The sequence below is a fragment of the Selaginella moellendorffii genome, unplaced genomic scaffold (genome assembly GCF_000143415.4).
Source record: "Selaginella moellendorffii unplaced genomic scaffold, v1.0 SELMOscaffold_3, whole genome shotgun sequence".
In the NCBI taxonomy this organism is placed as follows: Eukaryota; Viridiplantae; Streptophyta; class Lycopodiopsida; order Selaginellales; family Selaginellaceae; genus Selaginella; species Selaginella moellendorffii.
This window is the reverse complement of record NW_003314264.1, coordinates 1,235,014-1,257,916: the sequence shown is the minus strand read 5'-3', so window position 1 is coordinate 1,257,916 and position 22,903 is coordinate 1,235,014. Positions and strand designations below refer to the sequence as shown.

The following is a 22,903-nucleotide window of genomic DNA, read 5'->3' as shown; positions in this document are numbered from 1 at the left end:
GGCATCGCGCTGCCGCCGGAGGTGAATCGCGGAGGGAACTGCATGCTGGCGTCGATGCTCGAGGTGGGGGTTGGGAGGGACACCGATATCGTCCTGGCGGTCGTAGGAATCGGGTCGCAAACGATCACGCTGGTCGAGATGCACGGGCTGTTCGACGGCGACGGGGGCCGACGAGCATGGACATCGCATGCATATGCCTACTCTTCGGACAATCCCCAGAACTTCAAGGCAGCGGTGCTCCAGCCCGATGGAGCCGTAGTGCTGCTACCGATCTGGAAGGGGAGGAGCGCCAAGATCGTTCTCTCCTGGTCTTGACGATGGCTGGAGAGGCGCGACGACTTCCACTTCCCGCTGGCACCGACGCATACAGCCCTGTTATATGCTCCCATGGCAACCGAGTCTTCTATCTACAGTCGTGTACCAACGAGCGCGGCAAGCACGTCAACTTCAAAATCTTCCAGATGAAGAGCACCAAGCAAGGCCTGGGAGTGCTGGCTGCCACTCCACCTAGTGCAAGCTGAGAGAGGCCGGAGGTTTGGAACAGTCTTTCCAGTGGAGGTGCTCAAGCTCGACAGTGGCTGGTTTTTCTTCAGCTCCGGCTCTAGGTTCATGCACTGTTACGTAGATGGTGCTTGGGAATGTTGGAGAGTCTTCCCGAAGAACGCAAGACCGGAGGGCGGGGCCTCGATGGTCATGGAAAGCATCATGTGTATATAGGCAGGCCAGCGAAGGAGAACAAGGAACGAGAATAAGCTCTGCACATAATAAGGTTTGGCCCTTTTGCTTTCCTCTCTCCCTGGCCTAGCGCTTCCTAGAGGTTAGTCAGTCGAGAAGAGATTCGAGGCAGATGGCGAAGCAAGCTGCATGTGAGTACTAGAGAGTGAAGCTCTCCTCTGGGTGTTGTTGGCATTCGGTTTATGTTTTTGATACTTGTCTTTGTTTTTGAGCTTCAGATACTGGAGAGCCTTCACTACCCATGCAATATAATCAGCTGTCTGATGATGTTCCTTAAAATCATGAAAAGGCTGAAAGGGTAAGGAAGTTCATCAAGGTACACTTGAAACTTAGAAGAATACCATAGTGAAGATGGTCAAGTGACACCACAACTCCTCCAGATACTACACTACTCCAGCCCCAAAACAAGCACTCAGACTAGGATGATGGCTTGTGGGTTAAGAAGATTTGAATTTCCAAGATGGGAGCCTTTTCTTTGGCGTGCTATGTCAATATACAATAATTGTGTTGGGTGGTTCTTGTAAAGCAGGGAGCGTTGGCTTCTTATGCTTATGTCCATTTATCGTGACAATCTTGGCCGTTATCCTCTTGTCCGGTTTTAACTGCTTTGGGTGAAATATCCATCTCGCCGGATTCGAGCCTGGGACCCCGGAAACCCCTCCCTTAGGGTTTATAAAGTTTTATTGCGGGCGCGATGGTGTGCTGCTCCGTCCAGATTCTCAGAAGCGGTGCCAAGGATCCTGCATTCTCTCAGCAGCAGCGCCAGCAGCACCGAGGTTCCTTCCAGGATTTCCAAGAGTGCTGGCGATGGAGGCGAGGATTCGGCATTGGGATTGCGCCTGAGGGGAGAATCGGGTGTTAAACAACACAAGGACGACTCATACGAAATTCCGCATATTCATTCTATCACACAACACAGGTACACAAGCACACACACACACATGCACACAATCACAATCACACACCGCAATTCCCAATCACTGCCTTCGAAAGCCGAAAGTGTACAACAGTCTGGTTGCTGGGGCTAGATCCTCCCCACCGAATGGCCTCAGAACTCTGGTAGTACCGGCACGTAGATCGTAGGCGTATAGCTCCTTGTGTGCCGTGACCATCGCACCACTACCGCCACGAGCCATCCATGCTTTTGCTGTGTGATCTGGAATGTCACGTAACTTGAAGTAGTGCTCCCGAACAGCTTCCGTGTCCATGTCGTGATGACAATGACTTGATTCTCGTTGAGGAGATTGCGACCGAACTTGGCAGCCGCGATAGCCACCACCCTCGTCGCTGCGTCCACGGAGAAAGCCACCTAAAACAATAGAGCTTTGCTTTTAGCTTATTGCTGGGATTTTAACACCGGGAAAGCAATCACGTCTCTTATGCTTGGACTGTCCGTGAGAAGCATGACGAGGCGGTCGATCCCAATTCCCTGGAGAGGTATAAAAGGAAGAGATTTCTATCAGTCACTCCAAGTTTTAGAACTCTCTTACCATTCCGGCGGTGGGAGGCATTCCATACTCCAGTGCTGTGAGGAAGTCTTCGTCTAGAGTGACTTCGTATGAGTCGTTCTTGTGTTGCTTAACCGCCGATTCTCCGCGGTCTCGCGCAGCGGCTGCTGCCTCTTCCAGCTGCTTGTTGTGAGCTCGGATTTGCGCTTCGAACCTGGCTCTCTGATGACAAAAGGCTGCTTGAGTCACGGGATGGCAAGGAGAAACAAGAGCACGAACCTGTTCTATCGGATCTGTCAGCTCCGAGAATGCATTGGCCAGCTCCCGGCCACAAATGTAAAGTTCGAAGCGCTCGACCAGGCCTGGAAAGCTGCAAAGAACCATTCCCTTTAACCGACGAAATAGACTATAGAAGAAGTTACTGAAAGAAAGTCACCTCCGATGGGCTTTGGCAAGGGGAGAAACTTCGACCGGGTGATTAGTGACGAACGTTGGCTGTATTAGTGTTTTCTCCACGACTGCTTCGAACACCTGAGCCACCGACATCATTACGTTTACAAACCGACGGAGACGAAGAAAGTAACTGTGCACCTCATTTAGAACGTTTCCGACTGTTGCGCAGTTTGCAATAACAGTTTGGAGAGATTCGTCTTTCCGTGGTGATAATGCTGACAAAGCCGCCGATTTTGCTGCCGAAAGATCACTGCCGAAAGCACTAAAGTCGATTCCAGTGGCCTCCTGAACCAGTGACTGCATGCTAGCCCGCTTCCATGGTCTTTCTAGCGATATATCTGTTCCCTGGCAATTGAAATGGAAATAAGGTAAGGTATGTGAACGACACAAAGTAGACATACTTGATAGAGTAGCTTTGCGTTTCCGAAGATGGCTTCGGCACATTTTGTAACGAGCTCCTCGGCCAAAGCCATCATATCGTTGTAGTCAGCATATGCTTGATATATCTGAATTGTAAATTCTTAACTGAGAGGGAGTAACAAGATTACTTACCTCTATGGACGTAAACTCAGGATTATGACGCGTAGAGATTCCTTCATTTCTGAAGATGCGGCCAAGCTCGTAGACCCTTTCAAAACCTCCAACCTACAGGGCAATCCGTAAGCTGAAGGCTTTCCCGTAAGCGATGGTGCACAGACCAGCATACGCTTTAAATGTAGCTCAGTAGCAATGCGCAAGAAAAGATCCCGTTCCAATGAATTATGATGAGTTATGAATGGTCTGGCATCTGCTCCTCCAGCCGCCCCCTGCATAGAATGCAGTAAGAAAATATCATCCGCATTGGTAAACTGGGAGCACACCTGTAAAATCGGAGTTTCAATCTCGAGGAATCCAAGATCTTCGACAAACCTGCGAATAACTGAAACAACCTGGAGCAGCGACAATGAAAGAAGGAGCAATGTTTAAGTACTCACTTTTGCACGGGCTCGGAATACACCAGCTACTTCGGGATTCATTATCATATCCAAATACCTGGAAGACATTTCTATGATTAGTCAGCTTACAGAAAGGAGAAAGCCCACCCAGAAACCTCTGACGGTATCGCTTTTCAATGTCTGTTAGGCCGTGCCACTTCTCGGGTAATGGAAGGATTGATTTCGTAAGAATCACCAGGTTATCCACATATACGGAGAGCTCTCCTAAGGAAAAAGAACAATGCAGCTCAGTTCTTCAATCTTTTCACTGCCAGAAAAGTATACACACCTTTTTCAGTTCGTTTTAAAGTTCCTGTGGCGCCGACAATATCACCAATATCAACCGTGGATTTTAATTGAGTGAAACTCTCAAGTTTTGCCTTGTCACAATAGAGCTGGAAGAAAGACAATAGAAATAAGTCGCAACCATGAAAGATCGGTACCTGGATAGAAGCCGAATCATCTCGGATTCCCAAGAAAGCGAGCTTTCCAAACGCTCGGCGAGCAAAAATCCGGCCAGCCACAGACACACGATCCTCGTCCGAATCCGCCACCCCTCCTGCGGGTAAGTCAGCGTATTTCTCCTGGAGCTGCGTAGCTTTGTGTGTCCGATTCCAGGAATACGCATAAGGCTCGATGCCTAGGCCTCGCATTTCCTCCACCTGGATCGAGTAAAATTTTCACCTCCAGCACAAACACCGGTATTACCTTCTTCAGGCGCAATCCCCGCACGTCCCTGCCCGATGCCAATGCCGAATCCTCGCCTGCATCGCCAGCATTCTTGGAAATCCTGGAAATCCGAGAAACCTCGGTGCTGCTGGCGGTGCTGGCGCTGCTGCTGAAGCAATGCGGGATCCTTCGCACCTTGCGAGAGAATCGTCCGCTCCTATCGCGCCAGACGCCGGTGAGAATCCGGACCGAGCAAGACGGGGACGCCATCGCCATCGCCCGCGAGGAAGAGAATAAAACTTTATAAACCCTAAGGAGGGGTTTCACTGGTCCCAGGCTCGAGTCCGGCGAGATGGAGATTTCACCGAAAGCAGTTAAAAACTGACAAGAGGATAAACCCTAAAACCAAGAAGAACGAAGAACAGGGGAACTGGTCTACTTGGACTGCGGGGAATTGGGATCCGAGCTCGCAACCGATGGGAAGGAATGAGAGCTGTGGCTGTCGTCCTTGCTCACCGCGACAAAATTTAGAGGGACAGTGGCGAGAGGCCTGGAATCCCTGCGATTGTTTCCTCCCGGAGTGCTTAGCCGGTGCCCATTTGTGCGAGGGGTCTCGGGGCTCACGGGCTGGAGGAGAGCTCCGCCCAGGGAGAGCCTTCTACTCATCATCCCATTGCTCCGGGGCTGGGCCTTTTTGATGCTGCTGCTTCGAGGCGTGCTGCTGGGCTTGGAGCCGAAGATGGATTCTTGCTCGGTGAGAAGTTGGTCTTGGAGCTTCTTTTGATCCTGGAAGAGAACCGATGGGGAGCGATCAAATGGAGAGCACTGGTGACGAGAAAGTTTTGCGTACCCTCATTCGCCGCTTCTCTTCATCCCTTTCGTGCCTCAAGAGGTTGTATTCTTCCAGCATTGCCAGTAATCTCACCTGTGGAACAAAAAAGAGAGAAAAAAAACATTCTTTTAGAGCAAGCATCTATACAAAAATTGAAACAAGGAGTTGCGAAGGAATGGAAAATTTCCAGAAAGCTTGGAAACAAAGTTCGAAGTTGGAAGAACTTACCCCGTCGTACATGAAAAGTTGGCTTCTTTCTTCCTCCCAAGACCTCGTCCTTGCAATCAAAGACTCCACAAGAGCTGTGCAGCGAGATCGATCAATGCACTTAACACAAACAAGCGAAAAAAAAACGTTTTTTTTTCTACCAGGGAGCTTCGTAACGGTGACTCTAGCTCGCTCGGCACGCTTGAGATTAAGATGAGCGCCTCTACCACCAGCATACCGATTTTGATCCTAGAAAAACCACATTGTGAACTTTTTCAAGCTCTTGGGAGTATAGAGACTAGAAGAACACACCTTGTTGTAGTCATCCAGCCAGCTCTCCTCCTCGCAAGCTCCCATCCATCTCTCGATCTTGTCAAGAATGTCTCGCCGGCTAACAGCGTCTTCTTTCGCGTAAGCAATCTGTTCTTCTATCCTTGACAAGAGCTCCGATGGATCCACCATACCTGTCGTGAAACTTCATCAAGCAACGAGAGAGAGAAAACGAGACAAATACTCTACCAGAATCGATGAGAGCATTGGTTTTATCTTGCGAGGTGCTGTTATCCGGCTCCATATGAGTCTGCCGGCAAATCTCCTCGAGCTCCAGCCTCTTTCTCATCACCAGCTCTTTCATCTTGCTCGCTTTGAGACGCTCCAGCCTCTCGACTTCCACCTCCGCCTAGATCATTACAAGAACAAACGAGAAGAAACGATGATCTTGAGTTGAAAGTTCTTGTCTAGATTGTTTACGCTAGTACCTCTTCGATTATGTCAAACGCAAGAGATCCAGGAACACACTCGGAGCTCGCGACGTTGCAAGTGAGGTGTCTAAACAGCTGCTGTTCTTCCTTTGGTGTCTCCATGAGATTCCACAAATCCACGAGCTTCGTCCCAAGTTCTTGCAGCTAGAAGCAAAAGAAAAGATGATCATACGATCACTTCCATGAACTTCAAAGAAATCCAGACCTTTTTGATCCGGCGCTTTTTTTCTTCCTCGAGTGACTGGATCGTGTTGGCCAGCCGATCCAGCGTCTCGTTGGTGATGCTCCTCGACTGCACGCTGTGGGAGTCATCCAGACTCGGGTGAACTTCGGTGATGATCTTGAAGAACTCGAGGCCCAGCTCGGCACAGAGGTCGTGCACGCTGTTCACGTACTCGAGAACCTTGTGAAGCCTGTTGCTCTGCGGTGAAAGGCAAAAACTCTCGTTAAGCTCTTTGGAAATCCAATGCTAGCCAACCTTTTCTTTCTGGAGTGCATGGAGCTGGGCTTGGTACTCCTCGAGCCTCCGCTGCGACAAATCCTCAAACTCCGCTTTAATGTCTCCGTTTGCGAGCTGGGAAGTCGCGGAGCCAACGATCTCGCCGGATATCTTCTGAATTTGCGACGAGATTTCGTTGAAGTGCTTAAGCCGCTCGTCCTTCTTCACTCGCAGCTCCTCCAGCTGAGGAGCCACTCCTTTAACCTGCTCCCGCAAAGTTCCAGAGGCTTTCTTCTCACCCTGGGAGCAAAGTTCCAAGATAAGCACACGAGCACGAAGAAACAGCGGAAAAAGCAAAAGAATGAAAAACAAAACCACACTTTTGCCAAAGAACACAGAAGGACTCACTCGAGTGAAAGTTGGATGTTCTCCGAGAGCCGAGTGAAGAGTCTGGAGCTCGGCCTCGGAGTCGGCTAGAGCTTGGCGGAGCTTTGCCCGGACATGGCTGGCTTGATCTACTTTCCTCCTATACACCTCGAGACACTCTTGCTCCAGCTGCATTAGCATTCTATCCCGCTCTGTGTCATCCTCTCCAATCTCATCCCATATGTGCTGCAAGAAGAACAAACCCATCACGAATCCATCGCTACAGCCCTCTCGTACCTGGAGCTCCCGCAGCAAAGATCCACACGTAGATTCCACCATCTGGGCCTGTGTGATCGAAGGCATGGGCGGCTATGGTGGGTCTTTGTAGCTCTCAGTTCTTAGTTCTTCCTTCTAACGCATTGTGACAATGAATGAGAGAACCACCCACGTACAGTGGGATTGATGCTTACCTTGGCACCCACACCACCACGATTGTCACACTCGCGCGCTCACAAAGGCTCCATTTTTTCTTGTTTCTTCCAGTGGTACCTCAAACAGCGACCTGCGATAGCGCACAAAAAATGGAGATTTGAGTGAGTGTTCTTCCTCGTCTCTCGCAGATCTCTCGCAACCAAAGAAGCCCCTTTGAATCTATGGGTCTCTCATTCTTCTAGCAGCCCATTCACATTCACTCTCATTTCCTTCTCGCGCATTCAAACCAGGAAGGAGAGGAGAGTAATAAAGCCCAGCAGCGGAGTCTCAAAGATAAAGTGGAAGAGAAAAAGGAGCAAAAAAAAGAGGGAGAGAGGGGAAAAAAAAATTCTGTCCACTGCAAAGCAAAGGGCGGAAAGAGGAAGGCAAGAAAAACACACACAAGTTAATACCAACACGGAGAGCTTAACCGACCACCATAGCTAGCAAGCTTGCAAAGCTAGAGGGAAAAATAATCTCCACTTTGGAATAGAAGCTTAGATTTGAGAATGTAGCACTGGGTGGTCTGCTAGACCCTTCTTTTCGCAAGTGGTGGTGACACCATCGACCAGGGAGATAAGAAAAAAAGGAGAAAAAACTCTGCCTTTGGGACAGATCTTTGGCATTCACGAACGCTGCTATTGCCAGAAACGCATTGCACTGATTTTGGAACACTGCGGAGAAAGGAAGAATAGACAAAACCCACAGGCAGAAAAAAAGAAAAAAAGGAACAAAAGATAAGAGAGAAAATAAGATCTATGAAGAAGACTATGTAACTAGAAGAAGCTCGCTAGCTAGAAACAAAGGAAAACTATCACAACACACACAAGGCACGCATTGGAGTTTTAGAGCATACGATATCTTCTTCCTCCTCCTTCCTTTGTTTTCTTCATGGGCTGTTTAGCTCGATTCTTTTCGCTGCGTTTGATTTGATCGCCACACACTGGCCACTGCCACTGCACTGCGCGCTGCTGCCCAGCTTCTGAAAGCCCCCTTTGTTGTCGATCACTGTCTCTCGCCTCTATCAAAGCTTAAACAAACATGAACCCAGCTTAAAACCCTCCACCTCCAAAAAGAAAAGCAGGAAAAAACGATTTTTAAGCAGAAAAACTTGAAATTTTCCATTTTTTCTTACCGAGCGTTGCTCGTTCTTGCCCAAGGCGTGGGTTTTACAGCATTTGATGCAGCAAAGTAGCAGCCGTGAATGAATGGAGATAGAAATGGAGTAACTTTGTGCGTTTTTACCTTGAACACCAGGGGAAAATCAGGGGATTTAGTCAGCGCCGCATGTCATAAGCCGGACCCTTCCGGATTTAGCATGCCTATGTCATAAGGCAGTACCAGCACCCCTGACACTGAAAGCCTACCAACACAAAACAACAAAAGAAAGCCACCATTGCATATCTAAATCTTGGGCTATAGAATCCAAAGCCCTATCTCCACATTTCCCACTCTTTTCCCCTCCAATTTTTATGTTCTTCCCTCAAAATTCCCCTTGCCCCATGTCATACAAGGCCAGTAAAATCCCAATCTTGTCAACATTGGTCATGTCACACTCCCAGGAACTTGGGCTTGCATTTCTCTAGCCAAATTTTTACATGCTCTTGCACATGCCTTGTCCACAGGATTTCTGAGTCAAAGTTAAATGTTATGACAGTAAGAAAAAGCTTTAAAAACGTGACATTTTTTTCACCTTTGCGCAAAGAGGATTCGAACCCAGGATCACCCAAGTTGGTCAATTCCCCCTTCGTTGACAAGGACAGTCCTACGCTGTGCGTGCAATGCAAACGTTTCACCAAAAATTTCATCGATTGATGCAAGCGTTCGTTGGCTTTGTATTTTCCCGAAGTATTTTTGTAACAAGAAAAATGACGAATATTTTATTTCGGAAAAGAAATGGCTTGCAATTCGATCGATGATGGAATCGAGAGAGATATCGTTGCGTGAAGTAAAAAGAGGCTCAATTATCACTGTTGCTGTGTGTTCTTGTCTGGTACTCACCAAGCATGGCCTTCACTTCATCATCTCCTATCAAACAACGAACTTTTTAGGGTTTCTTTGGTTCTTGCCCGATCCAGAGATCGAATCCCTTTAGCAGTGTGCAAAACTCGCGGGATTCGAACCTTCCACGTGCCAAGCAAACCTAAACCCGGGGCATTCTAGGGTTTGAGCGTGTGGCGCGTGGCTCGTGGAATCGATCGCCCGGTGGATTGATTTGGCGCTACATTTCCCGGATTCTGATCGCGAGCAGCGGTATTTTGGATAGAGTATGATCCATCGGCCTCGCGCAGAGGATGAACAGGCTATTCTCCGGGGCTGCCCGAGCTGCCTGTGAGAGAAGAGCTTGCCACAGGTATGGATTCTTGCCGCATTTTCACCTAAAGACTCGATTTTGATGCTTTTTTTTGGTAGAACTCTGTCCAATTCCAGTTTTTCTCGGATTGGATATGGACACCATCACTATGGAACTCTTTCGCAAGAAGCAGCTGCCAGTCCTCTCCAGGTACTCTCGAGGAATCTGGCTAGACACGGCGGGAATAGGATAGTCTTTGGTTTCTCTAGAACAGGAGTAGAATTCAAGGATGGCTGGAAGAAGAAAGGGACTGGCTTTGCCGGGTGGAAGCTCGGGAGTAGCACAGGGAGAGCATGGAAGAATTCTTGGCTGGGAAGATGCTACTACCATCATCCACTATGGAAAGTCGTGGGGACGATGAGCTTGGCAGTCGTTCGCTCGCAGTTTAGTCCCAGGATCGCAGCTTTTCTGGTCGGCGAAGCTACGCTCATGCGCAGGCTGGTGGCCGAGTCCGAGGCTCCGACGTGTGTTCCTCTCTCGTACCACTCCGATATCCAGCCTAGTTACGTGCTGTGGATCTTTTCGTCGCTGGTGGAAGGAATGATGCTGCTGCTTCGAGCGCTCTACTTGGTGGTGGTTTTCGCTCCAGCGCTCGCTGTAGCTCCATTTGCCGACCCGTCAGACGCCAAGCTGCGGCTTTTCTGGCTGGAGCTTTTTCACAGCAGTCTGGAGCGAGCAGGGGCCGCTTTTATCAAGTGGGGGCAGTGGGCAGCCACAAGGCCGGACCTTTTTCCAAAGGACGTGTGCGAGACGATGTCCAAGCTCCACTCGAAAGCTCCGGCGCACAGCTTCTCGCAGACCCGGAAAACTGTGGAGGGCGCTTTCGGGAAGAGGATCGAGGAGCTGTTTGAGGACTTTGAGGAGGAGCCGCTGGCGTCCGGGAGTGTTGCTCAGGTCCACCGCGCGGTTTTGAGGGGCCAGGGGAAGAAGCCGGTGACGGTGGCTGTCAAAGTCCGGCATCCGGGAGTCACAGAAGTGATAAGGCGTGATTTCATTCTCATCAACTGGGTGGTGAAAGCGTGCAGTCACTTCTCCGGCTTGCGGTATCTGAGGCTGGAGGACAGCGTGCAGCAGTTCGCAGTGTTCATGCTGACGCAGGTCGATCTCGCGAGAGAAGCTGCGCACTTGAGCCGCTTTCTCTACAACTTTCGGAGCTGGAAGGACGTATCTTTTCCCAAGCCGCTGTATCCCCTCGTCCACCCGGCCGTGCTCGTGGAGACGTATGAGCGCGGGGAGAGCGTATCGCGCTTTGTGGATTCTCCCAAGAGATCCCACATCAACAGCGCGTTGGCACACATTGGCACGCATACGCTGCTCAAGATGCTGCTGGTACGTCTTCTCTGGTTATCTTTTCTTTTCTTTTCTTTTCTTTTCTCACTGTTTTGGCATTTCACAGGTGGACAACTTCATCCATGCAGACTTGCATCCTGGCAACATCCTGGTGCGAATGGAGCGATTTAATCCCGTGCCTGGCAAGGGACTGTTTCGATCGCATCCGCATCTAGTTTTTCTGGACGTCGGCATGACAGCAGAGCTCTCGAATAAGGACCGGCGCACGCTCCTCGAGTTTTTCAAGGGGATCGCAATGCGAGACGGCCGCAAGACTGCTGAGTGCGCTCTCCAGTTCTCGGAACTGCAAACTTGCCCCGATCCAAAAGGTTTTGTCAGAGTAAGTTCTAGCTCGTTGGTTTGATCGTTTTGTATCCTCATCGTTTCCTCATTTGCAACAGGAAGTCGAGGACTGTTTCAAAGACTGGAATGCGATGGATTCCGCTGTACTGCACACGGGCGACTGCATACAAGAGCTCTTGGAGCGCGTACGCAGGCACAAAGTAAACATCGATGGCGATGTTTGCACTGTGATAGTGACGACACTCGTTCTAGAGGTAGGCGTTCTTTAAAGAGTTAGCTTCAAGGGATGCAAATTCGTGGACCACTTTGCGCAGGGATGGCAGCGAAAGCTAGACCCCGAGTATAACATCATGGAAACTCTTCAAAGCCTGGTTTTGCAGAGTAATATGGCGAGCTCGCTCTCGTATACGATAGACTCGATCATGGCTCCGTGAGAACACAAGTTTTTCGAGGTTGGGTCTCGTCCAAGTAAGAAAGTATATACGTAGCTATAGTTTTTTTGCCAGTGATTAGCAGTGTACATAAAGAGCAAAGAAAATAATGGATAGTTCTTCCTCGATCGAGACAAGGCTCTTTTGTTTCAATTGCTTATCATGGAACTATATCTTCTTCCTCATCACAATGTTATACCGCCTGCTGGAGAAGGTCTCCAGAGTTTTGTTGAGCACATCCACACTTTTGATCTCGCTGGATCTCAATTCCAAAGCTTGGCGGCTTTGGAATGAGTCCCAGGAGCTGGAACATCTGCTGGTCTTCGCTAAAGCTGTTGTTTGGAGTGGTCAGAAGTTTCTCGCCTGTGAAGATGGAGTTTGCGCCAGCCATGAAGCACAGTGCCTGCTCCGGCTGAGAGAACTTTACTCGCCCCGCCGAGAGCCTCACCATCGCCTTGGGCATGCAAATCCGAGCTGTGGCGATCATTCTGACCATCTCCCATATCTCAACCGGCTGTAGAAACACAAGGAGAGAAACTCTCGAGTTTAAAGCTTTGATGGAACGAGAAGAGTTACCTTTTGATTTTCCAAAGGAGTGCCTTTGACAGCAACTAGAGCGTTGATTGGGACACTCTCTGGATGCTGAGGGAGCGTCGAAAGAGTGTGTAGCAAGCCTATTCTATCCTCTACTTGCTCTCCTAAACCGATGATGCCACCTGATGTTTCAGCCATAGTTTTAGCTAGTTTCATGGAGAAAAAAAAGCGGAAGGAAAAGAGAAAGCTTGCCTGAGCACACGCTTATGCCCGCGTCTCGGACGATTTCCAAAGTTTTCAAGCGCTCGTCGTAGCTCCTCGTGGTTATAACGTTTGGATAATACTCCCTTGACGTGTCCAAGTTGTGATTATAGGCTGTTAAGCCGGCCTCCTTGAGAGCTTGGGCGTGCTTTTCTTCGAGCATTCCAAGCGTGCAGCAAACTTCCATTCCCATACCTCTGCTCGCATAGCCAAAAAGAATCGAAAGTGAATTCTTGAAAGAGTGAATGATCCACACCTGATCTGTTTCACGTAGTCGAGTATTTGATTGAAGTTCGAGTTTCTTCCCACTGTGTCTCTCCAAGCCGCGCCCATGCAAAATCTGGTACTACCAGCATCTTTAGCCTGCGTAGAAAAAAAAAGTATGAAACGATCCAGCCACAAAGAAAAAAGAAATTCTTTCACCTTTCTAGCAGCGTCAAGAACAACGTCTTCACTGAGGAGCTTTTGTCCCTTCACGCCAGTGTTGTACCTGGAAGACTGTGGACAATAGGCGCAATCCTCAGAGCATCCACCAGTCTTGATCGATAACAGCGTACACTGCTGAACTTCGCGAAAATTGTGAGCATGGCGATGGACTTGAGCCTACATTGTCGCGAAGAAGAAGAAACAAAGAAGAAAACTAGCGATGAGAACCTTTTGCCATGCATGTCTAGAAAGCTTTTACCCCATGGAAGAGAAGATCGAGCAGCGGCGAGTCGTAAATCTCCTGGATCTCCTGCCGGCTCCAATCCGTCCGCGAGCCCTCCCGGATCGCTCTCTCCGCGGCCAGGGACGCGGCCACAGTCCCCGATCTGAGCTGCTCGGCGCTGGATTGCGCGGGCGATGGAGGCGGAGGCACAGGGGAGGGTGGAGCTGGCGCGCTAGTGGAGAATCGCAAGCCCGCTGCTAGGAGGAATCTGTGGCGCGAGGCCTTGGCCAGTGCCAACGCCATTGCCGGCTAGAAAGAACACGAACAGCCAAATGGTGTGAGCAAAATATTAGGGTTTTAGGGTTTTTGTCCAGGTGGAGTGGCTATGGCGCGAGCGACTCCTCGATTTCCCGTGAGGTAGATCTCTCATTTTCCATGGCAAACCTATGGCAGACTCGCATTTCTCGATTCCAGGATTTCTTGCGCTCCTGGTTTGGGATCGATCAAGAAATTTGTGGCTCCGGTACAAAGATCTCACCTTCTTTCCGGGTAAGCAAGAAATTCCATAGCATTAAACAAGAAATTCTATGGCATTCCTTCCTGACAATCTCTCCAGGACCGAACAAGCAAGAAATTCCTTTCTGACGATCTCCAGGACCTTCGATCGGGAGCCTTCTAGCAAGAAATTCCATAGCAGTCCTTCCTTGCGAGGTTAAATTTCTCTCCAGGACCTTCGATCGAGAGCCTTCTTTCCAGGCAAGCAAGAAATTCCATAGCATTCCTTCCGGACGATCTCTACCGAGAGCCTTCTTTCCGGGTAAGCAAGAAATTCCATAGCATTCCTTCCTGACGAGGAAAATTTTCTCTCCAGGACTTTCGATCGATGCTATCCGGCCCTGGATGATCTTCGGTGGCCCGGGTGAGTGCTCTCGTTCCCTCGCAAGAGCTGGAGCTGCTGCTCCAGCCTCTTTACTCGCTCCAGCACCGAGAGACGCTCTTCCTCCACGGCCTTGATGGTGGCAGACGTCTCCTCCTCGCTCGAGCTCTTCCTCTTCTCGCCGCCACTTCCACCACCACCCGGGGCCTCCTCCTCCCTGTGCTCTTGCCCATTGCCACTCCTGCTCGATCGCCTGTAGATCTCAATCTCCTCCTCCAGCACCGTCTTCTCGGCCTCCCTCTTGAGCAGCATCTCCTTGAGTATAGTGATCGCCTTGTGGTCGTGGAAAGCCTTCTCCTCCACCATCCTTTGGTACTGCCGCGCCTCCATGAGCAAGCACGCCTTTTCTTCCTGGAGTCTCGTGATCATGGCCATGCTCTCATTGGCAGCCACCGCCGCCGCGTTCCTCTCTTGCTCCAGCTCGTAGTAGAGGCTCTCGATCTCCTCCCTCTCACCTTTCAATGCCTCCTTTCCGTCAACTTCCTGTTCCTGGTGGATTTCCGCATTGGCGGGACGATCACCAGTCGATGAAAAGCTCTCGTCTTGGTGTGGATCCAAGCTCTCGCCATGGTCTTCCCGCTCCCGCGTCCTCCAGCACTCGCAAGCTCCCTTGCAAACAGGGCCTTTTGAGCAGTCACACCTCTCCTTGCCATCTCCCTCCCGCCTCAAGCACTCGCAACGAGAAGGAGAAGACCGAGAAGGAGAAGCTCGAGAAGAAGTCCGAGAAGGAGCCTCTTTCTGCTGCTCTCGATCCGGCGGACACGACGTGATCCTCAGCTGGAGCTTGTCCACCAGCAGTTCTACGTGCCGCCTTAAGCCATCGCTCGACGAACAAACCGGAGCAGATGAAACAGTGACCAGGTTCCTACCATCTGCCGCTGCCGCCGCGTCCATCATGATCTCCTGCAAGAACAACCCACCACTCCCGCCGCTGGATTCCTGCGCTCGAGGTCCCAGCACCCGCATGATGCAGCTGATACAAATCCCCTCCAGCCTTCCGCTTCGATCACAGGTGAGACAACTTCGCGTGCTCTCCTGCGATTCGTAGCGAGTAACTTGTTGCTGCAGGTGATCATTGTCCTGGGACAACGAGTGGTGCTCTTGGCAGCGATCGTGTTCTTCCGCGGCTGTTGTTCCCGACCAGCACGAGGCCAGGCTGCTGCAAAGCTGCGTCATTCTCGAGACGAGGAACAGCGTCGCCATCGCCAGGACGAGGCAGGCCAATGCGAAGTCGACGAAGGGGCAGATCACGAGCGACGATGTCCAGTAACGATCCACCATGCTGCTGCTGTGATTGGCATTCTTCTCGTGGCATGCCAATGCTATCATCTTCATCGCATCGCTCTTCTCTTTCTTTTCTCTTCCATTTTGTTTGCGCGTCTCTTCCCGGCGCGAAATCGCAACCGTCTGATACCAACTGTCACTATCCGCGGTTCACGGGCGCCGACGGCCAAGATTGAAAGCATCTCAGATTTTTATTTTCTAATGGTTGAAAGGTCAAACTTTGGTTCTCTGGCCGAGATTTTGGTCAAAGTCTTTGCTTTCGCAATCCCCACCGATCGATCGAAGAGGCCTGCGGTAACATCAAACGCATTTGAGAAACTCATTCAAAGAAAGCTCCAATTTCTTTTGCTCTTGAGAAAACAATTCCAAAGAAATAGTTTTTACCAGTGGATCTAACGCTCCCCTTCTCCATTCCACGCGAAAGATGTCCTCGCTGCTTCAAAACGATTCTAGATCCACTCTAGAACTCGCCCAAGTTCGTTAGATCAATTCTAGAACTCGCCCAAGTTCCAGATCGCCCAACTCCTTGCTTGATCCGGCCAGAGCCATGGAACCACTGGGGAAAAGAGAGAGTGGGCGACACACGACACCAAGGGGGAGGGCCGCCAAGCACCAATTCTCACTCTGGCGGCCCTCCCACGACACAAAGAGCCGATTTTATTCCACTCGATTTGGAGGCCCGCCCCGTGAGCGCACCCGTAAGGGCAGGGCCTCCCCTATCCTCGTACAGCCATAGCCATACATCCTTTCTCAGATCAAAAGCGGGGAAGAAAATTTCCACCGCGAGAAAGGAAATTCAAGGAAGAAGAAGCGAGAAGGGGGAATTTGAGAAGCAATTGCGATGAGATGTGGCAGATTCCAAGGGAACCAGGCGAGATCCCGACATACCTTAGCTATGCCAAGTCAATTCCACATCAATATCCTCCACATTACCTCGCGCGCGCGCCATAGCTGTGGCGCCATAGCCACGATTTATATACTAACGGCACACCGACCTTTCTTGTCACGTGTCTAAACAGAATATTCTTTGCCACGAGAAAGAATATCCTTTGCAACTGAAGAGCGCGAGATCTAACGGTCGAGAATTTGCAAACGTACCAGAATTTTAATCACGGTGGAGAACGGTGTTGATTGAGTCGTGGGAGATCTGACGGTCGAGAATTAATTAGCAAACAATTGTTCTAAGAGGTGGTGCTTGCCATGAGCAAATACGCAGTGGCGTTCTTCTCGTCCAGCCTTTGCCACGAATCAAACGCAAACTTTCCCACCTCGGCGTTCTTCCACTTCTTGCAAGCTCCCAGCAGCGTGCTCCAGGTGATGGCGCTGGCTGGAAACGGCATAGCTCTCACCACCGCCAGCGCTTCGTCCAGCCGGTTTGATCGCCCGAGAAGATCCACCAGGCAGTGGTAGTGCTCCTGGACGGGCGTCACTCCATACCGCGAGCTCATCTCCGCAAAGTAGTGCCTGCCTTGGTCGACCAGCCCGGCATGGCTGCAAGCCGTGAGGATCGAGAGGAACGTCACGGCGTCCGGCTGGATCCTCTCCTCCGCCACCATCTTCTCGAAAAGCTCGAGCACGCTGGAAGTGTCCCCCTGGTGGCTGTAACCGGCCATGAGAGCCCCCCAAGTCACCACGTCCTTCCTCCAGCGTCTGTTCTTCACCATCGCCTCGAACACCTCCCTGGCCTCGGCCATGCTGCCGCACTTCCCGTAGAAGTCGATGATGCAGTTCCCCAGGAAAGGATCGCTGTCGAGGAGCTGGCGATGGTTCCTGCGTAGCTCGTTGTGGATGCTCCTCCCGAGTTGCAGTGCCGCTAAGTTGCCACAGGCGATGAAAGCCGCGAGGAACGTCCGAGCAGTAGGATGGTGATGCTGCTTCATGGCCTCGAAGAGCTCCAGAGCCAAGCCCGGCTCGCCGTTCTCGGCGTATCCCAGCAGCAGCGCGTTCCACGACACCACGTCCCGGGAGCTCATGCGGTCGAACACCGCGCGGCCGTCCAGCAAGCTTCCACACTTGGAGTACATGTCCACCAGAGTGTTGGAGACGAAGACGTTGGTGGTGGAGTCGAGGCCACTGCGAGCGGCAGAGGAATGTATCGCCATGCCTCGTTCCAGTGCCTGGAGTTTAGAGCTTCCATCCAGCCTCGACTTCTCGCACACGCTCGCGCAGGCTGTGAGAGCCGCGACGTAGGCCTGAGCATCCGAGACCGAGTCCATCCTCGAGAAGAGATCCAGCGCGAGCTCGGCTTCGCCGTTCTCGACGCAACCCAGCATGAGAGCAGTCCACGAGACCACCGTCTTCTTCTCGAGCTTCTCAAAAACCGAGAGAGCTTGCTCCACTCCTCCGCACCTCGAGTATAAACTTATCAAGCTATTGGCAACGAAGGGGTGGGAGTCACAGCCAGCCTCGGCAGCTCGCGCGTGGATTTCGCAAGCTTTCGTCAAGCTTTCCTCTCGCACAAGCCTGCCATTGATCTTCCGGCCCTGTTCCCTGGCAGCTATGTCGCCGCATGCCTTGAGAGCCGCGAGAAACGTCGTTGAGTCGGCCTGGCAGCGGCAGTCTCTCATCTTCGACAAGATCTCCAAGCCAACTTCTCCCTGGCCATTTTCGGCATACCCGAGGATCAAAGCTGTCCAAGCGACTGCGTTACGTGACTGCATTGCGTCAAAAACTCGCTGTGCCTGGATCATACTTCCACACTTCGCGTACATGTCGACGAGAGTTGTGGCCACGTAAATGTCGCAGCTCAAACCAAACTGGACGGTATCTGCGTGGACGAACTGCCCAAGTGTGAGATCCATGGAGCTGCCGCATGCCTTTAGAGCAGCGATGGCAATGCCGCAGTCTCTTCTTCTGGTGGTTGATGCGAGCTCGGGAGTGAAGTAACTCCATCTCCAGATCTTCCACTGCTTTAACAAGCGCACTGTTTAAACGCAAAGGAAAAGCAGCAGCACACTTACAGCTTGTCCTAGAGTGAAGCACCGCAGAGGCGTAGCGACCATGAAAATGCATTGTTGGACTTACGCTCTCGAAGGTGCGCCTTCTTGCATTCTATAACCTAGGGCGAGCACTCAGAAAAGAAACGAAGTTATTGACATTATAATAAAACTTCCTTGTACCACAGACGCCTTAGCAGCAGAATTGTCGCGGAATAATTTTCCCAGGATTCATAATGTTATCAGGATCGAGGCACTTTTTAATCTTTCCCATGGCAGACAGCGCTTCGCTTCCAAACTCGGCCTCTAAGTACTGCACACGAACTTCAGCCACTCGTGCTAAGAAGGAAGGTATACATACCTTCATCTTGCCGACGCCTACTCCGTGTTCCCCAGTGCAAGTTCCTGAAAGATAAACAAATATGATAAAAAACAAATACAATTTCCTGAGCTCTCAACCTTCCATCGCTAAAGCTATGTGCACCATCTTATGACATAAGTGCTGAGCTTCTTCGGCCTCGTCTTTGTTGGCCGGATCAAACAGGATCACTGTGTGGAAGTTCCCATCGCCAGCATGTGAAATTATAGCACTGCAAAAGCAAACCTTTGAACCAAATATATCCGGGAATTTCCTTACCTTGGAAGTGAGGACGCGTCAAGTATTGCTTTTGACGTGGAGATGCACTCCGCTAGCCTCGACAAAGGAACACAGACGTCCTGTGGCAATTGACAATTCAATACAAAGTAGAAAAGAAAGCTCCACATACAGTGACCATGGCCTCTGCTCCAGGTCTCAACGTCGAACAAGCCCAGAAAGCCTCTTTCCGAACCTGAAATTTCAAACGAGTCGGAATAAACGCGGCTGAACAAAGTTCTTGCTTACTTTCCACAAATCCTCCTTTTCTTCCGGCGTGTTTGAATAGACAAAATCAGAACCACTATGTTCCACAACAATTTTGTGGACAAGCTTTGCCTGTTCGAGAGCATAGTTTTCTGCAATGAGAAATTCTTAGGATTCATAACTAAACATTAAGTAGAAGAATACCTGTTCCTATAAACTCGAACATAAGCGTTGGTTGTTCAGGATAATTCCTTCCATTCGCAAGATTAATTGCTTTTACTTGCATCTCATCTAAGAGCTCAACCCGTGACACCTGCAGAGATTGGAAGGCCACTTCGCTTAAGTTGGAGAATGCATGAATACCTGGATTCCCAAATGCATCGTAGCTATCGCAACATCAGCTGCATCTTTTACGGAAGGAAAGTTGCACATGGCCACCTGCAGCAAACACTGTGAATAATTCAAACAGGCTCTGAAGCTTACAATTGAGGCTTCGGGAATTTTTTGAAGACGCAGCGTAACCTCCGTAATGACACCCAGCGTTCCTTCACTTCCAATCATAAGTCTCGTTAAATCATACCTGGGAGATCAAGCTTAGCCCATCAACAGTCGAAGTACATCTAAGAAACTACCCGGCGGCACTTTTGCGCGCACGAGAACCCGATTTAACTTGGTCTCCATTTGCCACCACTGCCTACAGTACAGAAAACCATCAATACAAGAAAACTAAATGCCCAACCAAGCATACTTTCAACGATATCACGTTGTCCCGCATTGTGCCATAACTAATAATCACGTGATTCAGGAAATGAGCACTAACTGGACTGTCAAAACTATTACCGAACTGCCAACGAGCCCGAGCATCTGGTTGCGCACATTCCTCCAATTGTAGCTCCCGGACCTGACATAAACTAATGGATTTCGGATACAAGTGAAACGTAAACTTACCTGGATCTAGTGGGAAAAATAAACCGTAAGGTTTTAGAAACTCGTTCAGTTCAATCCATCCGAGTCCTGGCTCTACAACCACATCCATATCTTCAATATGCAAAGCTTTTACTTTCTGTTCAAAGAAAAACTTAGGAGAAGACAGAAACAATTGAAGCCAAACCTTCATCAACTGCATATCAATGCTAACACCGCCAGAGGGAGTCAGTGTTTGTCCCTCTAGAGAAGTAGCCCCTCCAAAAGGAACAACTGGAACCTATCCACCAAATATCGAAACACATTCATTGACAAGAAAGCGGACCTTGTATTTTGCGCAAAGCTTTACAGCTGCCTGAACTTCATCGGCCGACCTTTCAAAAATGAAATTTGCCTTTTTACTCTTTCGCAAAACGTACTAATTTGTACCTTGGATAGACCACAACGTCGGGAATGTGTTCAACGGGATGATAAGTATTCCATGGCTTTCCATGGTTGAACCTTTCATCTGGATCAAAAGCAATTCTCTCGGCCTGGATAGAACTATAAGAAACTGGCCATACAAATTTTTATTTACCTCGAAGATGGCTTGCAGCTCCGAAATGAAAGATTCATCGAGCTTGCGAGCCTCCTTCGTTGTCACTAAAGCTTCTACACTGCACGATCCAGAGAATACAGTGAAAGCTCCATAATGCCAGCAACTGAGGTACCTTTTCTGTTCATCCTGCTCCAGAAGGGCAGCCTGATTGAATCCGAGCTCCACCAAAGCAAATGTGAACACTCCAGCAGCTCCCAGAGCTGCCAACCTCTGACTCTTCCCATTCCATGACGACGACCCACTGGAGAAAATTGGTGTCTCCAAGCACCTCCTGGAAAGAAGACTAGCCCCTCGGACACCACAAACCCTAGACGCGAGCACACGACTGGCAAAGCGACGGAACGCCATAGAGGACACTAAAGACTAGAGAGCTAAATATTTATAGTCAATCAAAGGCAAACAATGAAGCACACTTGACACGTGATCCTCAAGAGCCAAGACTTCAAAATCTAGAGCGCCTAGATAACCCGAGAACCGAAAAGGAAGGAAAAATAGCAACCTGGAGACCAACCTCAAGCTAGAAGCACTTTCTGTGCACAATCGATGGACCCGACTCATCGTACTCGGACTTTGCAATCCACATCTGCGAAAAAAGAAAAAGAAAAACAAGGCTGATAAGAAAAACGAGCAAAAGAATGTTGTGGTACCTGTTGGAAGGTGCTGAGCGAAGCCAGGATAGAACCTCCGATCCAGACGCTGTACTTCCTCTCCGGAGGAGCAACCACCTTGATCTTCATGCTGCTGGGAGCCAGTGCCGTGATTTCCTTGCTCATGCGGTCCGCGATGCCAGGGAACATTGTGCTGCCTCCGCTGAGGACGATGTTGCCGTAGAGGTCCTTTCGGATATCGACGTCGCACTTCATGATCGAGTTGTACGTCGTCTCGTGGATACCAGCGGCTTCCATTCCAATCAGAGACGGCTGGAACAGCACCTCGGGGCACCGGAACCTCTCGGAGCCGATGGTGATCACCTGCCCATCCGGAAGCTCGTACGTCTTCTCCATCGAGGAGCTGTGCGTGGAGCTCTCCATCTCCTGCTCGTAGTCCAGGGCGACGTACGCCAGCTTCTCTTTCATGTCTCTCACGATCTCACGCTCCGCCGTGGTGGTGAACGTGTAGCCTCTCTCCGTCAGGATCTTCATGAGCGAGTCAGTCAAGTCGCGACCGGCAAGGTCCAGCCTGAGGATTGCATGGGGCAGTGAGTAGCCTTCGTAGATTGGAACAGTGTGCGTGACACCGTCACCCGAGTCGAGAACAATACCTGATCACAAACCACGATCATACAACGTGTTAGAGAGAAGAAAAAAAAGTAGAACCAACTTGAAGCATCATGTCTATCGCAAGCAACGAAGAAAAGAAACACGCATCAACCATCTTGTCTAGAACAAGCAAAGGAAAAAAAAAACTCCATACCGGTAGTGCGTCCACTCGCGTAGAGTGAAAGGACTGCTTGGATTGCCACGTACATGGCCGGGACATTGAAGGTCTCGAACATGATCTGGGTCATCTTCTCGCGATTCGCCTTTGGGTTGAGCGGCGCCTCGGTGAGAAGAACCGGGTGTTCTTCCGGAGCCACACGGAGCTCGTTGTAGAAAGTGTGGTGCCAGATCTTCTCCATGTCGTCCCAGTTTGTGACGATCCCGTGCTCGATCGGGTACTTCAATGCCAGGATACCTCGCTTGGATTGCGCCTCGTCGCCGACATACGCATCCTTCTGCCCCATTCCAACCATGACGCCCGTGTGCTTGGGCCGGCCCACAATGCTGGGAAACACGGCCCTGGGAGCATCGTCTCCGGCAAATCCAGCCTGCAAAAACACACCCCCCGGATCAAAATCCACAAGAAATCGCGCCAGGAGCGCACCTTGACCATCCCGGATCCATTGTCGCACACCAGGGGCTGGATTTCTTCCTCCGCCATGGAGAAACTCGCTAGAAACAGGGCGCTAAGCGAGAGCGGCGATGTGAGCCACAGAGCTCGATCGATCAGACCTGTGGCGAGCTCGGGGATGGATCGATCGATGGATCGCCTCCTCCAATAATCCAGACGCTGTCGCAGTCGCCCACACAAAAAGCTTGAAACATTAGGGCGGTGGCCACTGTGGCCCGTGCAGGCCAATCCCAGCCGTCGATCCGGGAATAGTTTTTAAAATCGCGACGCGCCGCCTG

General features: G+C 50.5%; 8 protein-coding genes and 1 long non-coding RNA gene across 14 annotated transcripts; 2 read left to right on the top strand and 7 right to left on the bottom strand.

The window, feature by feature from the left end:
- Positions 1 to 1,697: 1,697 nt before the first annotated feature.
- LOC9643420 (lysine--tRNA ligase, chloroplastic/mitochondrial) lies at positions 1,698 to 4,571 on the bottom strand. 2 transcript variants are annotated; one of them, XM_024665894.1, is made up of 14 exons: positions 4,319 to 4,571; positions 4,054 to 4,272; positions 3,900 to 4,005; positions 3,727 to 3,835; positions 3,611 to 3,668; positions 3,497 to 3,565; positions 3,335 to 3,442; positions 3,189 to 3,281; positions 3,038 to 3,142; positions 2,775 to 2,981; positions 2,620 to 2,714; positions 2,463 to 2,553; positions 2,226 to 2,405; positions 1,698 to 2,164 (listed from the first exon to the last, which is right to left on the bottom strand). In XM_024665894.1, exons 1-14 carry the CDS (start codon positions 4,553 to 4,555, stop codon positions 2,072 to 2,074), a joined length of 1,770 nt encoding a protein of 589 aa, XP_024521662.1. In that variant the 5' UTR covers positions 4,556 to 4,571; the 3' UTR covers positions 1,698 to 2,071. The 2 variants fall into 2 exon arrangements, with proteins under 2 accessions (XP_024521662.1, XP_024521654.1); XM_024665886.1 differs by having other exon boundaries at positions 2,620 to 2,981.
- A 29-nt stretch (positions 4,572 to 4,600) lies between these two features.
- LOC9655123 (65-kDa microtubule-associated protein 1) lies at positions 4,601 to 8,579 on the bottom strand. 4 transcript variants are annotated; one of them, XM_024665903.1, is made up of 14 exons: positions 8,491 to 8,579; positions 8,212 to 8,421; positions 7,355 to 7,446; positions 7,182 to 7,295; positions 6,927 to 7,130; positions 6,558 to 6,818; positions 6,285 to 6,500; positions 6,077 to 6,223; positions 5,838 to 5,997; positions 5,631 to 5,782; positions 5,480 to 5,567; positions 5,340 to 5,413; positions 5,130 to 5,204; positions 4,601 to 5,065 (listed from the first exon to the last, which is right to left on the bottom strand). In XM_024665903.1, the coding sequence occupies exons 4-14, from the start codon at positions 7,245 to 7,247 to the stop codon at positions 4,715 to 4,717; spliced, it is 1,794 nt and encodes a 597-aa protein (XP_024521671.1). In that variant the 5' UTR covers positions 7,248 to 7,295; positions 7,355 to 7,446; positions 8,212 to 8,421; positions 8,491 to 8,579; the 3' UTR covers positions 4,601 to 4,714. The 4 variants fall into 4 exon arrangements, with proteins under 4 accessions (XP_024521671.1, XP_024521680.1, XP_024521675.1 ...); XM_024665912.1 differs by having other exon boundaries at positions 7,182 to 7,292; XM_024665907.1 differs by lacking the exons at positions 8,212 to 8,421; positions 8,491 to 8,579 and having other exon boundaries at positions 7,355 to 7,784.
- Positions 8,580 to 9,504: 925 nt separating this feature from the next.
- LOC9643419 (probable serine/threonine-protein kinase abkC) lies at positions 9,505 to 11,899 on the top strand. The gene is made up of 5 exons (XM_002963547.2): positions 9,505 to 9,708; positions 9,768 to 11,037; positions 11,105 to 11,377; positions 11,439 to 11,594; positions 11,655 to 11,899. Exons 1-5 carry the CDS (start codon positions 9,650 to 9,652, stop codon positions 11,772 to 11,774), a joined length of 1,878 nt encoding a protein of 625 aa, XP_002963593.2. The 5' UTR covers positions 9,505 to 9,649; the 3' UTR covers positions 11,775 to 11,899.
- On the bottom strand, positions 11,822 to 13,583 carry LOC9643418 (biotin synthase, mitochondrial). The gene is made up of 6 exons (XM_002963162.2): positions 13,252 to 13,583; positions 12,990 to 13,169; positions 12,823 to 12,929; positions 12,558 to 12,763; positions 12,348 to 12,487; positions 11,822 to 12,285 (listed from the first exon to the last, which is right to left on the bottom strand). Exons 1-6 carry the CDS (start codon positions 13,516 to 13,518, stop codon positions 11,965 to 11,967), a joined length of 1,221 nt encoding a protein of 406 aa, XP_002963208.1. The 5' UTR covers positions 13,519 to 13,583; the 3' UTR covers positions 11,822 to 11,964.
- Positions 13,584 to 13,586: 3 nt separating this feature from the next.
- On the top strand, positions 13,587 to 14,191 carry LOC112343079. The gene is made up of 4 exons (XR_002991164.1): positions 13,587 to 13,632; positions 13,690 to 13,764; positions 13,832 to 14,032; positions 14,087 to 14,191. It is a non-coding gene; the product is annotated as an uncharacterized LOC112343079 (long non-coding RNA).
- LOC9643417 lies at positions 13,965 to 16,407 on the bottom strand. Its single transcript, XM_002963161.2, has 2 exons — positions 15,821 to 16,407; positions 13,965 to 15,725 (listed from the first exon to the last, which is right to left on the bottom strand). The coding sequence occupies exon 2, from the start codon at positions 15,485 to 15,487 to the stop codon at positions 14,102 to 14,104; it is 1,386 nt and encodes a 461-aa protein (XP_002963207.1). The 5' UTR covers positions 15,488 to 15,725; positions 15,821 to 16,407; the 3' UTR covers positions 13,965 to 14,101.
- LOC112343058 (pentatricopeptide repeat-containing protein At1g11290, chloroplastic-like) lies at positions 15,752 to 18,611 on the bottom strand. The gene is made up of 3 exons (XM_024665922.1): positions 18,556 to 18,611; positions 18,397 to 18,494; positions 15,752 to 18,342 (listed from the first exon to the last, which is right to left on the bottom strand). Exons 2-3 carry the CDS (start codon positions 18,436 to 18,438, stop codon positions 16,618 to 16,620), a joined length of 1,767 nt encoding a protein of 588 aa, XP_024521690.1. The 5' UTR covers positions 18,439 to 18,494; positions 18,556 to 18,611; the 3' UTR covers positions 15,752 to 16,617.
- LOC112343061 (D-lactate dehydrogenase [cytochrome], mitochondrial-like) lies at positions 18,511 to 21,100 on the bottom strand. Of its 2 annotated transcripts, XM_024665934.1 has the most exons (18): positions 20,848 to 21,100; positions 20,715 to 20,793; positions 20,567 to 20,670; positions 20,463 to 20,511; positions 20,325 to 20,417; positions 20,162 to 20,276; positions 20,054 to 20,114; positions 19,962 to 19,998; positions 19,846 to 19,907; positions 19,697 to 19,793; positions 19,577 to 19,651; positions 19,418 to 19,526; positions 19,256 to 19,365; positions 19,140 to 19,202; positions 19,010 to 19,089; positions 18,832 to 18,962; positions 18,734 to 18,777; positions 18,511 to 18,685 (listed from the first exon to the last, which is right to left on the bottom strand). In XM_024665934.1, the coding sequence occupies exons 1-18, from the start codon at positions 21,081 to 21,083 to the stop codon at positions 18,566 to 18,568; spliced, it is 1,665 nt and encodes a 554-aa protein (XP_024521702.1). In that variant the 5' UTR covers positions 21,084 to 21,100; the 3' UTR covers positions 18,511 to 18,565. The 2 variants fall into 2 exon arrangements, with proteins under 2 accessions (XP_024521702.1, XP_024521697.1); XM_024665929.1 differs by having other exon boundaries at positions 19,577 to 19,793.
- LOC9655122 (actin-7) lies at positions 21,088 to 22,828 on the bottom strand. The gene is made up of 4 exons (XM_002963160.2): positions 22,599 to 22,828; positions 22,149 to 22,542; positions 21,383 to 21,996; positions 21,088 to 21,318 (listed from the first exon to the last, which is right to left on the bottom strand). The coding sequence occupies exons 1-4, from the start codon at positions 22,653 to 22,655 to the stop codon at positions 21,253 to 21,255; spliced, it is 1,131 nt and encodes a 376-aa protein (XP_002963206.1). The 5' UTR covers positions 22,656 to 22,828; the 3' UTR covers positions 21,088 to 21,252.
- Between the last annotated feature and the right edge of the window lie 75 nt (positions 22,829 to 22,903).

Bases quoted from the DNA above. Each gene is read 5' to 3' on its own strand.
- LOC9643420 (XM_024665886.1), bottom strand. From the start codon at position 4,555: ATGGCGATGGCGTCCCCGTCTTGCTCGGTCCGGATTCTCACCGGCGTC. The intron at 3,282-3,334 runs GTCTGTGCACCA...ATTGCCCTGTAG, and splicing joins TACATTTAAAGCGTATGCTG to GTTGGAGGTTTTGAAAGGGT. The intron at 2,406-2,462 runs GTTCGTGCTCTT...TTTTGTCATCAG, and splicing joins TGACAGATCCGATAGAACAG to AGAGCCAGGTTCGAAGCGCA.
- LOC9655123 (XM_024665903.1), bottom strand. From the start codon at position 7,247: ATGCCTTCGATCACACAGGCCCAGATGGTGGAATCTACGTGTGGATCT. The intron at 6,819-6,926 runs GTGAGTCCTTCT...CTTTGCTCCCAG, and splicing joins AACATCCAACTTTCACTCGA to GGTGAGAAGAAAGCCTCTGG. The intron at 5,066-5,129 runs GTACGCAAAACT...GTTCTCTTCCAG, and splicing joins AAGAGAAGCGGCGAATGAGG to GATCAAAAGAAGCTCCAAGA.
- LOC9643419 (XM_002963547.2), top strand. From the start codon at position 9,650: ATGAACAGGCTATTCTCCGGGGCTGCCCGAGCTGCCTGTGAGAGAAGA. The intron at 9,709-9,767 runs GTATGGATTCTT...TTTTTTTGGTAG, and splicing joins GAGAGAAGAGCTTGCCACAG to AACTCTGTCCAATTCCAGTT. The intron at 11,038-11,104 runs GTACGTCTTCTC...GGCATTTCACAG, and splicing joins CGCTGCTCAAGATGCTGCTG to GTGGACAACTTCATCCATGC.
- LOC9643418 (XM_002963162.2), bottom strand. From the start codon at position 13,518: ATGGCGTTGGCACTGGCCAAGGCCTCGCGCCACAGATTCCTCCTAGCA. The intron at 12,488-12,557 runs GCAAGCTTTCTC...CTGAAACATCAG, and splicing joins GGGCATAAGCGTGTGCTCAG to GTGGCATCATCGGTTTAGGA. The intron at 12,286-12,347 runs GTAACTCTTCTC...GTGTTTCTACAG, and splicing joins CTCCTTTGGAAAATCAAAAG to CCGGTTGAGATATGGGAGAT.
- LOC9643417 (XM_002963161.2), bottom strand. From the start codon at position 15,487: ATGAAGATGATAGCATTGGCATGCCACGAGAAGAATGCCAATCACAGC.
- LOC112343058 (XM_024665922.1), bottom strand. From the start codon at position 18,438: ATGGTCGCTACGCCTCTGCGGTGCTTCACTCTAGGACAAGCT. The intron at 18,343-18,396 runs GTAAGTGTGCTG...TTGTTAAAGCAG, and splicing joins GCTTCACTCTAGGACAAGCT to TGGAAGATCTGGAGATGGAG.
- LOC112343061 (XM_024665929.1), bottom strand. From the start codon at position 21,083: ATGGCGTTCCGTCGCTTTGCCAGTCGTGTGCTCGCGTCTAGGGTTTGT. The intron at 19,908-19,961 runs GTATGCTTGGTT...TCTGTACTGTAG, and splicing joins ACAACGTGATATCGTTGAAA to GCAGTGGTGGCAAATGGAGA. The intron at 19,794-19,845 runs GTAGTTTCTTAG...TTGATCTCCCAG, and splicing joins GCGCGCAAAAGTGCCGCCGG to GTATGATTTAACGAGACTTA.
- LOC9655122 (XM_002963160.2), bottom strand. From the start codon at position 22,655: ATGGCGGAGGAAGAAATCCAGCCCCTGGTGTGCGACAATGGATCCGGG. The intron at 22,543-22,598 runs GTGCGCTCCTGG...GTGTTTTTGCAG, and splicing joins ATGGATCCGGGATGGTCAAG to GCTGGATTTGCCGGAGACGA. The intron at 21,319-21,382 runs GTACCACAACAT...CTTTTTTCGCAG, and splicing joins CGCTCAGCACCTTCCAACAG to ATGTGGATTGCAAAGTCCGA.